The sequence below is a fragment of the Macaca nemestrina genome, chromosome 2, assembly GCF_043159975.1.
Source record: "Macaca nemestrina isolate mMacNem1 chromosome 2, mMacNem.hap1, whole genome shotgun sequence".
Taxonomy (NCBI): Eukaryota; Metazoa; Chordata; class Mammalia; order Primates; family Cercopithecidae; genus Macaca; species Macaca nemestrina.
In genome coordinates this window covers 143,609,133-143,621,501 of record NC_092126.1, presented here as the reverse complement: position 1 = coordinate 143,621,501, position 12,369 = coordinate 143,609,133, and the positions used below count along the sequence as shown (strand labels likewise).

The following is a 12,369-nucleotide window of genomic DNA, read 5'->3' as shown; positions in this document are numbered from 1 at the left end:
ACCTGCATATTCTCCCTAGGAAGAAGCCACCTTGATTGGGCCGAGGATGGATTCTCCCTTTGAAAAATGCAGTTATATAAGAGCTATATACACGAGATTTGTAGTTGTGAAAGATAAAGACTTTAGGAGCTCACTCGCTGCTTATCTTTGCCACAAAGTTTTCGGTCTTGACAAAATATTCAGAGTCAATACTTTCTAATGTGTAGATCCATCATCTCATGAAAGAGATTTGAAAAGAAAAAACAAATCAATCTGTACTGTTCCACATGTAGGACCAAATAAAGTTCTGCATGAGTGCTTTGTGTAAACGCAGAACTGTTATGGGAAACTCGTTACTGATATCCCCATTCTGGAAGGGAGATAGCAAGTGGGAAGAGCTCTCTGTATTTTGCTTAGTCAGGAGATCTTTGTTTATTCTGGAGCTGAGTCCTTGGGCAAGTTACTTTACTTCTTTAGGGCTCAATTTCTTATCTTATTTAAAATAAGTTTCACTTCTGCTATATAGTGTCTCAAGAGCCTTCAATAAGGGTCCTTTGTTACTATATTCTGTCTTATGTAAAGGTGACTTTTACTGTCATATAATTTGTCTTCTAACAAACACGTATGTTACCAAAATCTGTTTTAAAAAAATTATTTTGGCAAAAACCCAACTCTACTTCTCTAAGTATGTAGTTACGCTCCTAATAGTTTTGAAGGAGCACATTTCCCTCCATGCTGCTCAAAAGTCAGTCTAAGGTTCTCATTGTCAGCCTTAAAATAAGTTTCAGAAACTTTCAGGCCGCTGCCCATTAACGCTTTATCCAAGCCGTCTATAGTAGAAGTATACAGAGATCTACAATTGAGTTTTTAACAGGTTATTTCCTTAATTTACTCTGGATATCTTAATAATTTCCCACTAGTACATGGCATGTCAGTGCAGAACTTTCCAGTGAACTGGCTGGGACTTGGGAGCCAAACAGCTTTGTGTAGTTTGCTGCTGCAAAGATTGAGTTGTTGATTAGCATCCATAGATGAAGTATGCTTGCTTTATAATTTATATTAGGAAGTACTCAGTGAAACACAGTGAAAGAGCACGTTTTGCAGGAGCAAAGTCAAGCAATCCATTTCCAGAAAGTACAACCAAATAAAAAAAAAAAATTGGCTGAATGAAGAACAATGGATTAGGAATATGAACTTGAAAGCAAACTAAGTGAATAGTTTCAAATTTTTAAAGAATGAGATTAAAGTCATATTTTGTATGTTGGGGGCAGGGTAAATACAGATAAATACAGCTCTAGGAGAAAACTGAACAGGATGGAATATCATTTAGACTTTTAGGACGACAGCAGAGTGGAAGCTTTATTTGTAGAGAGAAACAGGGTAATCACTTCACAATTTTAGGGGCATGGAAAGGGTAAGATCCCATAAATGTTAGAAAAGTGGAATGGAATTTCCCAGACCTTTTAACAAATGGATTAGTTAGGGAAATTTGCAAATGCTTGAAACTTGAATTGGTGCTACAGCAAACTTTTAATATTAAATAAAACGGTTTAATTAAATAACATTGGCTTTCTCGCATATTAGTGTACTTTCACCCTGATAACACTAATTCTTCATCTGGGTAGGTAACTTTGAAGGTGACTTGGACCTTGATCTTAAAATAGAGGTGTCGGAAAGTCACAATGTGAAGGAAGCAGGCAGAATTACAATTACACATCAAAGGCCACCGGAGTTTTAACTTCAAATTGCATGTTTCAATTGTACTAGCTTTAGTGTTCACACCCAAACTGCAAGGGTAGGATCTACTACATGGAGGGTGGAGTGGCATTCCAATTTCATTTATTTTCTGCTGAAGCTGGCACACTGAATGAAGATTTATATCTTAAGTGACAGGATTCAAACGGAACATGACAAACCTGTAAAAGCTGCAACTTGGCATGTCAATGCAGAACTTTCCAATGAACTGGATGGGACTTGGGAGACAAACCACACACACTGCCACACTGTGCTGGGCAGTGTGAGAGATCAAAGAGAAAGCCCAGGGGAAAAGCAAGTCCTTGCTAGCTAACGCGTGCGTTGTGGGGGTTAGCATAGATTGCCATTTTGCTTACAGATAAAAGTAGGTATCTCTCTTAGGCTTGCCTTACGATGGAAAAATTTTGTGGAGACAGGTTGCACTGACTGGAAAAAATTAATTTGTTTTTAAGTTATCAAATTTATAAAGTAGAAGCATTAATTACAAAACTAGCCATTTAACTGGAATTTAATCCTGACCCAGTTCCCAACATTGGGTGGTATTATTTACCAAAGCAGAGAGAAAATGAGTGTCAAAAAAAGCAGCCAGAGCAAGCACTGATTTGAGGAGGGAACAGGTTTTACTACGTTTGGACAGGCGAGGTGGCTCTGTAAAAACATTTTACACACTGCTGAAGGACCCTGACCACTGGGCATGAACTAAAACAAATTTCAGCTGTTCCCGATACTTCCACATTGCATACAGCAAATAAAAGATCCCCCAGTGAAAGCAGAAGAGACAAAAGATTTAGTAGGATGCTCCCAACAGCCTGGCTGGCAGTCACTGATCCCGAAGAATGAATGAATGTTGTACTAAATACTCCCCAATGTTTGTTCTAATAATTCTCCTCAGAGTTGTCATAACAACAAGTTTTTTTTAATAATCAGGTAAACATTTTCTGAATTAACCTGGTAATCAAACCGATTGTACTTCAAACTGATCCTAAAGGAAGTATATAATTGGAATAGCAGTTAAGTCACAAATGCCAAATGAAAGCCACCAGCCAGTCACTGTATATTCTGCATCATTTATTAAATATTTTTATATATGCATTTACAAACTTTACTCATTTCAGAACTCTGCTTTCAATGCATTTTTAAACTTTTTTTTTTGCAGAGAGATTCTCTTGTAAAATGAGATCCATGTACAAAACTAGGCAACAGATATAAAAGTTTCCTTTCATACTTTTCATCCATCAAGAAAAGAAATCATGTGACAAATAAAATGTGGCTCTTTCAGAAGAATAATATGTCTGTGTTCAACTATGACTTCTAATGAGATAGTTCGTATTTCATCTTTATATGGATGTATATAGTTTTAATACTTCTTAGCTACTGTAGCATGTTGGTTCAAATGAAGAAAAAAATAAACTATTGTTTGGACTAGATAATCTAGAAACCATCAATTATGCATATCTTTATAACGTGACATCAAAATTTACCCAGGAGATGACACTGATTGGCCAGCAGTATGCATTTATCCTGAACATTGCATAAAAAGTTCCCTTTAAAAAATTCATTATCTTCTTCACAAGCTAAAGTATGAGCCTCTAATTTGGCTCTCTTATTTAAAGAAATAGTTTAAATGATCAATTTAGAAGCTTAAAAGTATCTTTGAAACTAAAGTTGCTTTTCTTAAAATGAATGCTGATTTAACAGTTCATAGACTTGGAGCATTATCACTAGGAGACGGAGGCACTACTGCCACTAACAACGAGAAACAGCATCACCATAGGATAATTACATGGTACAAAATGCCCAGGGGCCTGAAACTCACTATTAATATAATTTTGGCAGCAGCATCATTTGATAATTAACCATTTATTACATAGTATTAACACACCAGCTTCAAAGATGTGCACTCCCTTTAGGACACTCGGGAGCTACAAATTTATTGTGATTGCATAATTCGTATTGCACAGTTTTATAAAAAACATAAATACTGGCTATTCTAGTTTTAAATACAAAATACATGTCATATACTTTTAAATCTATAATCTGGTTCAAGTGCAAATCAGGTGCTTTCTATTAGTCCTTCCAAAAAAGGCATTTTTAATATTTTTGGCACAAATGAAATGTCATCATGCCAACAATTCTAATTACAATACATATATCCAAACCTTTAGAGTAGCAATCATATACATACGGTATAAAACTGAGTATTTACAAATGTATTCAGCATAAATGTAACCTTCGTGGGTGAATCAGAACTCATTAGCCATACCCACACTAATAATAATTATAAAAGGTAAATACAATTCCTTTTTTTCATTTGCTTAGGCTGGTTGTTGTGGGTTGACATTCATGTGAGGAGGATGTCCTAGAAGACCAATTCTTTGTTTCTGCTTCCTTTGTTCTGTCATCTGGAAAGTTAAAAAGTTTCATCATTAGACCCAGATACTTCCTGTACGTCAAATCGCATACTGAACCATAGATTTACCTCTGTGGTTATGGTTTATACTGAAACCCACTTTCTACAAATAGTGTACCATCGCTATATCAAACACACAGCACTTCAAAAAGAGCATCTTCTTAGGCAGAATGGGAAATTCTGTGACCTAGTCATGCAGTGTAACGTTCAGAAGTATTGCTTGCTACTTGTTTCATAAAGAAACAAAAAACAATAAAAGCACAGGATTCTTTCTTGTTTCCCAAATCCATTTCCAAATGATTTCAAGACTCATCGGAAAATGGTGGCTTTGTACGACAGTAACAACACGCCATACTATCAAGAAAAGCAGTGTTTATAATCCTAGGTTTGAGAGGGAGGGCTTATGTCCACACTCTTTCAGTGGGTCCTGATTTTTCTCTTCAATGATTCTTGAGTAGTTGGTTAGAGAAAAAAAAAATTACCTACCACAACTAGGAAAATGAGAAATGTTCTCAAATCTCTTTGAGGTCCAGAATGATTAAATGCTGTAAATAATGCTGTGGCCATTCATGTTATCTATTTCCTGCCACCCAGTAGACACTGAGGCTTGCTTAAGGTCAGGTGAGATCATTGCCTAAGACTAGTTCAAATGAAAAAGTGCTTTCAAAACCCCAAACAAGAAGCTGATTCTGTTCATTTGGTTGCTGAACTAAATATATTCTCATGTTGATGGGTCTCTAGACCTGTTTTAGGTATTTGATGGCATACATACTTCTGCCTCTGTATTAAGATTTTCCTTAACCCAGTAGTTAGTCTTAGTTTTGGATTTAAGGCTGAGCATTCAAGTCAACTGAGATAAAAAGGCTGTACGAAATATATATTAGAAAAAATTGTTGTCTACAAGTGGGTTAAGGTCCTACTCCTATGTTTTCAGCTTCCTAAAATTGTAGAAGAATTAGGGTAAAAAGAATAAAGACTTTGGAATCAGACCTACTTTCTTATGGTTTTGTCATTTAACTTATCAAAGTCTGTTTTTTCATCCATACAATCAGGATGATAATTCCTAGCTCATTGGTGGAGAATTGCGAGGTTATATGTAAATTTCTCAGCACAGCATCTGTCACATAGTAGATGCCTTAATCTCACTTTTCACTTGAACTAATTTTTGGTACAAAATATCTGGAGAGAACATAAAATAAGAATAATTTACCTAGGTTCAGTTTTAACATGGTTATTTTTTCTTCTTCAAAACTAGCATTATCCTCTCAAATCAAAATACTGTTTTTAGGCTCCTGTGGAAATGCTTTCTCTGTTATAATTTAGATGGGAAGATTTACAAGGACTTAGTATTTCCAAAAGGTAGCTTTCAACAAAGCTTTTAATGAAGAAATGGATTAGGAAATTCCAGCTAGCCCCTGAAGTTTCCTTAGGTGAGTGACATCTTTAAAGGAAGTGTTACACACTACACTGTATCCACAGATTCAGCTCAGGAAGGAGAATCTAATATGACACATGAAATAAATTCACAATTAGGTTAAAATGCCAGTAATTCATTCATCTTACTGCCTGATAGTTCAGATGTTTAGCTCAGATTTTTCTCCCACAACCCTTCCCTTGGCAGGTAACCTTGAGAGGGAATCCAATACAACTTAGCTAAATTTGGATAATCTCAAGTGTTCAAAGTCATTTAGAAATCTTGGTGTGCTCAGCCGAGTGCAGTGGGCTCACGCCTGTAATGCCACCACTTGAGGAGGCTGAGATGGGCAGACTGCTTGAGCCCAGGAGTTCGAGACCAGCCTGGGCAACATAGCAAACCCTGTCTCTATCAAAGGAAAAAAAAATTAGCTAGGCATGGTGGCATGTGCCTGTAGTCCCAGCTACTTGGGAAGCTAAGTGGGAGGATTGCTTGATCCTGGGAGGCAGAGGTTGCAGTGAGCAGCGATGATGCCACTGCACTCCAGCCTGGGCATCTGAGATCTTGTCTTGGGGAAAGAAAAAAAAAAAAAAAAATCTTGGTGTGCTCAACCCTTATTGAAGGATACTTTACTCAAAGCTTATATTTAAAGCTGCTGAGATCTTTCAACTCAAAGTTGAATGTCAAAGTTGGCCATTAAGACTCTTTCCCCCTGTAATTTTGCTTTAAATAACTACTTGTATTTGAGATGACCTTTTAGTATGCATATTTTCATCCCTGTTTGTTAAATCAGCTCTCCTTGACTTTTCAATTTGTCGGTTAGTCTTTCTCTTAAACTTTAAAGCAAAGGAGTCTTTATTTGGTGGCCTGGCTTCCTTTTCACTTCCACAGCCGCGGCCTGATATCTCAGGTAGCAGCCCTATTCATTTGTCTTTTTAAGTGATCCCATCACCCACCCTCCCTCCCTAACCTTAAGGCTCCAGGCTCCCCACTGACGTGGGTCAGCAGCCAATTCTTTGCTCAGGTAGTCATATTCCTGATAATTTTAAGTACCAACTATACATCTCATGTTCTTTTCTGTTTTCCTAGAAGAATGGTTCTCAAACTTCAGCATGCACCAGAATCACCCAGAAGGTTTGTTAAAACACAGATCAGAAACAGAGTTTCTGACTCAGTAGGTCTGGGGTAGGTCCCATGAATCTGCATTTCTAACGATTTCCCAGATGATGTAGATGTTGCCAGTCTGGGGACTACACTTTGAGAACCACTGCTCTAGAAGAAGTTTTTCACTGATAATCTCCAAAACTGGATAAAATTGGACAAGATAACTTTGAGTATATACTTGAACACTTTTTTTTAAAAAACAGTAATTTGTGTACATATATTATTTTTCTCAAATGAGGGAAGCTCTTGGAGAAGATTCTCTGCAACTGAGCATATAGTAGGCACACACATTTGACTGATCCTGTTTTGATTAACCATGGCCTTTTAGACAGAATGGCTGTCATTTAAGTCAACATCACTGCCATTTAAATGACTGCTAAATGAGAAGGAACTGGGCAACTGCTAAGGTGTTTGGTCTTTTAGTAGCAGTCACCATCCAATTACAATTATAAGGGAACCAAAACAGAAAAAAAAAAAAATCCCTCAAAACCCCGAAGGACTAAATCTGTAAGAAACTGAGGCCAACAATTCTGGCCGCTTAGGTTTCCCTAGCCTCTTAGTGCATATTCTCTCACATAATTTCTGGTTTTATTAGTTCAATTCTACCTACTTACCTACCCCACCTACACACATTCACACGTACTATCTATATGTCTTGTTATAAGGCATCATTATTGTCTGTTACTGTTACCTATATCAAAACAAATATCATGACCAAACTCTATCCTTAGCATTTTTGTCAGATAATAGTCTCTCTGGACATCTGAAACAAAATTGACTCTTTGATTAAAAAAATCTATGGTAACTATATTCAAAATTCTAATATTGAAACATCTATTTTGAGTAGTATGAGATGTCTCATTTATAGTACATTTAAAAATCCTCAAAATAGCTGGGCACGGTGGCTCACTCCTGTAATCCCAGCACTTTGGGAGGCAGATCACTTGAGGCCAGGAGTTCGAGACCGGACTGGCCAACATGGCGAAACCCCGTCTCTACTAAAAATACAAAAATTAGCCAGGCATGGTGGTACATGCCTGTAATCCTAGCTACTCGGTGGCCTGAAGCAGGAGAATCACTTAAACCTGGGAGGTGGAGGCTGCAGTGAGCCGAGATCGTGCCACTGCACTCCAGCCTGGGCAACACAGGGAGACTCTGTCTCAAAAAAAAAAAAAAAACCCCAAACCAAACCTCAAAATTCCCATGTAGCTGAGGATAAACAGTTACAGTAATGCTGTTCTTCACATCTATACAAATGTAGAAACTAGCTTGAATTTCAGCATTCCTCCTTTTGACTCATCTAAATAAGAAGCAAAGAATAATGTACCTTTACAAGTCAGATACAGCCAAACATCTGAAAGATTGTTCATGAAAACATGAGGCATACAGTAGAAATGGGCAAATTTTAATCTACCAGTATGGCCTCTAAATGATTAAAGGCTGGCACAGGAAGGAAAGTTCATTGACAGCACACAAATGCCACATTTCTGGTTTATAACACATATTAATAGTCTTTGAAAAGCTGCTTTCATGTTACAGTAAGGTCTTGGTTACTCAGATTCTAAACAGCTAGCAAACTCTAGTAATCACAATTACTTTCTACAGCCCTATAAAATCAGTCATGTTCAGAATGTTGAGCCTTAAATACTAAGAAATGAAACCAAAGCATCCCTTGAATACAATTATGTTGATTTAATATCAATGTATAGATATCATTCAGATTCTTAGAGTTGATCCCTAATGCTCTGTTCCTCTCTATTTCACCGGGCCTCTTACTCAAGCTTTGAAACCAAGCTCCTGCATTACCACCTCTGAGAGGACTTCTGTGGTAATTAATCTTCTCCGAAAAATCAGATTGAACAAATCGCTCCCTTTTCTTCATTCCCAGAGCAATGTGTTCATAGCTCGGTTACATACTCACCATGTTTAATTATAATTTATCTGTTTACTTGTTTCCCACTCTAGACTTTTAGTTCTTGAAGGCAGAGAATGGGATCTATTCATCTTTGTAGCCCCAGTACCTAATGCTGCACCTGGCAAACAGGTGTTTCATACGTGTTGGCTGAAAGAAGGAACGGAATTAACCAGAACATACTGCCATTCCTTGAGCATGCCATGCATTTTCATGCCGTTGCTCATGCTGATTCCTTCCTGGGAAGCCCCCTACTGCATTTCTCTGCCAGCTCAGAAGTCACCTGCTTGTAAGATTATAGAAGCTAAACTCCTTCCTCACTGCAAACTTCACACAGGACCACTACCTACCTACTTCTTTGTGCTCCATGAAACTATTCATGCCTCAAGTCATTCATACTGTATCAGATTGCTAGAGGTCTACTTCATTGTCTTTCTTGCTAGATCCTGGATCTAGAGGGCAGATGTTGACTTAGTCTTCTTTTGTGGTCCCAGCACAGTATAAGGAACACAGATGCAGTACGGGTCATTTAATATTCCATTTTCCAACTTTGGGCAGTTATTCTAATATTGTGTTACGCCTTCTGTCCTTAAGCAGTAAATTTCAGCAAGGTAACCCTCTTGCATGAAAAATGCCAAATGCTGTAACATGCTAATGTGATCTGAATTTTCAAGCACTTCTTGTATTCCTAGCAACAACAAATGGTCGCTGTCCTATAGGAAGCCAGTCACATTTTCAAGAAAGTTAGCCCTTCTCAGTATTTGCTCTTTTGCATTATGAAGCAAAAATTTGTTTAAGTTCTTACATTAGTTCTCCTTGGAATAAGAATGTAAGAGAATCACATTTAGTATTCAGAATCTCTTGGGAGGGGAAACTTCAAGAGGAGAGGCATCGTTAAATAATACTTAGAATAGCAATCCTAACCAACCATTCTTGGCAATAATAGAAAAAGTGACACCACTAACCATAATTTTACTAAAAACCTAACAAGAACTTTTTTCCCTCAGATTGAACTCACTCCTTTGACGAGGCTCACTGGTTTGTAAAGTGTGCACTGAAGCAGATTCAGAGTCACTCTTTGTGAACAATTCAAAATAACACATTCTTAGCTCTGAAAGGACAGGTAGTGTAGGGAGGCGCTGCCTGGCTTACCACCACAGAATGCCCATTAATAGTTTGTTTCAGATACATTTTAAGAAACTCTCTCGTAAATTGGTAACACCCAGTTTCTCAGATCAACTCATAACAAACAACCAAAGAGGTAAATAACAGTGAAGATTAAGACCAAAGTCATCCACATTTAAGCTATCATTGCTCGATTCTGCTGGTTTGAATCAGAAAATCTAAAACAAACAACAACAACAACAACAACAACAAAAAACCCTCTAAGTAATGGAGCGGTTTTTGTGTTTTCTGGCACTTTGACTCTGAGTGGTATTCTTTCATAGCTGTTTTAAACAATATCACCAGGTTTCTTGTCCATTAATCATTCATGCAGCTTTTATTTTTTAATTCAAAAATTTTTTCCACAGAGAGCAAGAATTCTCACAATTACTATTTAAGAAAGAGAAGCTCTCTAATGTATCTGCATTTTTTGATACGTTTTGCACATAAAGGGTTTTTAAACCTTTATGATTGCTATAACCAAACTTAGTAAAATTCAAATCTATTCAACAAGTTGATTCTCAAATGCATTAAAGGTTTGTAGGAAATTACGTAATCAAAAGAAAACACTGACTAGTTTAAAAGATGCAAATCCCCCTGCCCCCTCAAAAAAAAAAAAAAAAAAAGCAGCTATGCTGAATTTTTCCTGTAATTCTGAGTACATTAAAACTTAAGTAGATCCATCCTGGTAAAAGCACTTGAGAATGTACTACTGGCTTCTCATGCTTCTTTTTAACTTATTATATCTTCCAAGAAAAAAAAAAAAAAGTTCAATTTCAAATTCATTCACAGGGGAAGGGCTTTCTGAAGAGTGGTTCCAACTGCCAACTTCAAAATAAAAAATGCGTAAAAGGCTGGAATCAAGCAGTTTAAACCATACTGGTTTCGATGTCACTTAATGAACCTTAGTCCATATGTAATCAAATTTTACATACTTTGTTTAAACTAAAACTTTGGCTTAACCAAAATAATCTTATCTTGGATTTTAGAAATGCCAAGTCTCTACTATGCTCAGTTGTATAAAATGACAATGAATGTATCCTCCATACCATTTAAGTATATGATGTGACTTGACTTCTGAAACTTTAAGCTTTTTTTTAAAAAAGAGCAAGAATGTAAACAATCAACCATGAAAGGCAAACAGTACAGAGGCATAACAAAGCAAATGAACACACACACACACACACACACACACACACAACAAAGCAAATGAACACACACACACACACACACACACACACACACACACACACACACACACACACACACACACACACACACACACACACCCTGACTGGATGATCAGGAGCTCCCGCCCTGGCAATGCCTAAGAACCTTCTGGGCTCCTTTGGTATCCTCATCAAGAAAATAAGGAAATGAGGTGAGATGACATCTGAAGTCTTGGGTATTCTCTTACACCTGTATTCTTTATTTTTATTATTATTTTTTTTGAGATGGAATTTCACTCTTGTTGCCCAGGCTGGAGTGCAATGGCGTGATTTCGGCTCACCGCAACGTCCGCCTCCTGGGTTCAAGCGATTCTCCTGCCTCAGCCTCCCGAGTAGCTGTGATCACAGGCATAGGCCACCACGTCCAGCTAATTTTGTATTTTTAGTAAAGACAGGGTTTCTCCATGTTGGTCAGGCTGGTCTCAAACTCCTGACCTCAGGTGATCCGCCCTCCTTGTCCACCCAAAATGTTGGGATTATAGGCATGAGCCACTATGCCCGGCACTGTACCTGTATTCTTTAATTCCTCAGCTCAACTCACTCCTTTGACGAGGCTCACTGGTTTGTAAAATGCGCACTGAAGCAGATTCAGAGTCACTCTTTGTGAACAATTCAAAATAACACATTCTTAGCTCTGAAAGGACAGGTAATGTAGGGAGGCGGTGCCTGGTTTACCACCACAGAATGCCCATTAATAGTTTGTTTCAGATACATTTTAAGAAACTCTCTAGTAAATTGGTAACACCTAGTTTCTCAGATCAACTGAAACATACCCCCAGAGAGCCTCCAAGTGTGACAATGAGAAGCAGAAATGAGTGAGCAAGAATGAACGCCACTTGCATTGGCACGTGAGAGCTAGAATGCCTCACTGTTGCAATTCCAGTACCACGGGTGTGAAACAAAGATCCTCTGTTTCTTTGGAAAATGGCACCAGATTTTATGGAGAAATGAAGTGTTCCTTTATTTAAATATTAGCTCAGTGTCTGTAAGATTTTTTGGCACCTAATTTAAACATCTGATTTAACTGAGATTCTGGTAGCCACAGTTATCTCAAATGGGAGAAGAAGATAACTAAAGCTTGCTGGAGAGGGGGTTGGGGGGGGGGGTGCCAGAAGCAGCTGTAGCCACCAGTGTCCTCAAGAGTCAGTTTAGTCCTGCAGAACATTTGCCAAATGTTTCATAGAGGGGTTAAAACGCTAATATTAAGTGAAGTAATCTAGTTAGATCTTCATTAGTTTTACTTATTTAGGTTATTACTCATTTTATGTTGCTACCAAGCTCAGAGCTATAGACAACCTTCATAAATAAGGCCTTCTTTTCCTACTAGTCTTTTTTATTTGCA

At 37.7% G+C, this 12,369-nt stretch overlaps 2 protein-coding genes across 9 annotated transcripts in view; one reads left to right on the top strand and one right to left on the bottom strand.

The window, feature by feature from the left end:
- The window catches only part of LOC105477622 (uncharacterized), a 191,411-nt gene that overhangs the window by 86,437 nt on the left and 92,605 nt on the right, over positions 1 to 12,369 (top strand). The window lies entirely within an intron of this gene.
- Positions 2,788 to 12,369, bottom strand: part of LOC105477623 (inositol 1,4,5-trisphosphate receptor type 1) — a 356,056-nt gene continuing 346,474 nt past the window's right edge. Inside the window, exon 62 of the mRNA XM_071092119.1 lies at positions 2,788 to 4,136. Coding sequence (XP_070948220.1) covers positions 4,050 to 4,136 — 87 coding nt within the window. The 3' untranslated portion in view covers positions 2,788 to 4,049. The remainder of the gene's footprint in view (positions 4,137 to 12,369) is intronic.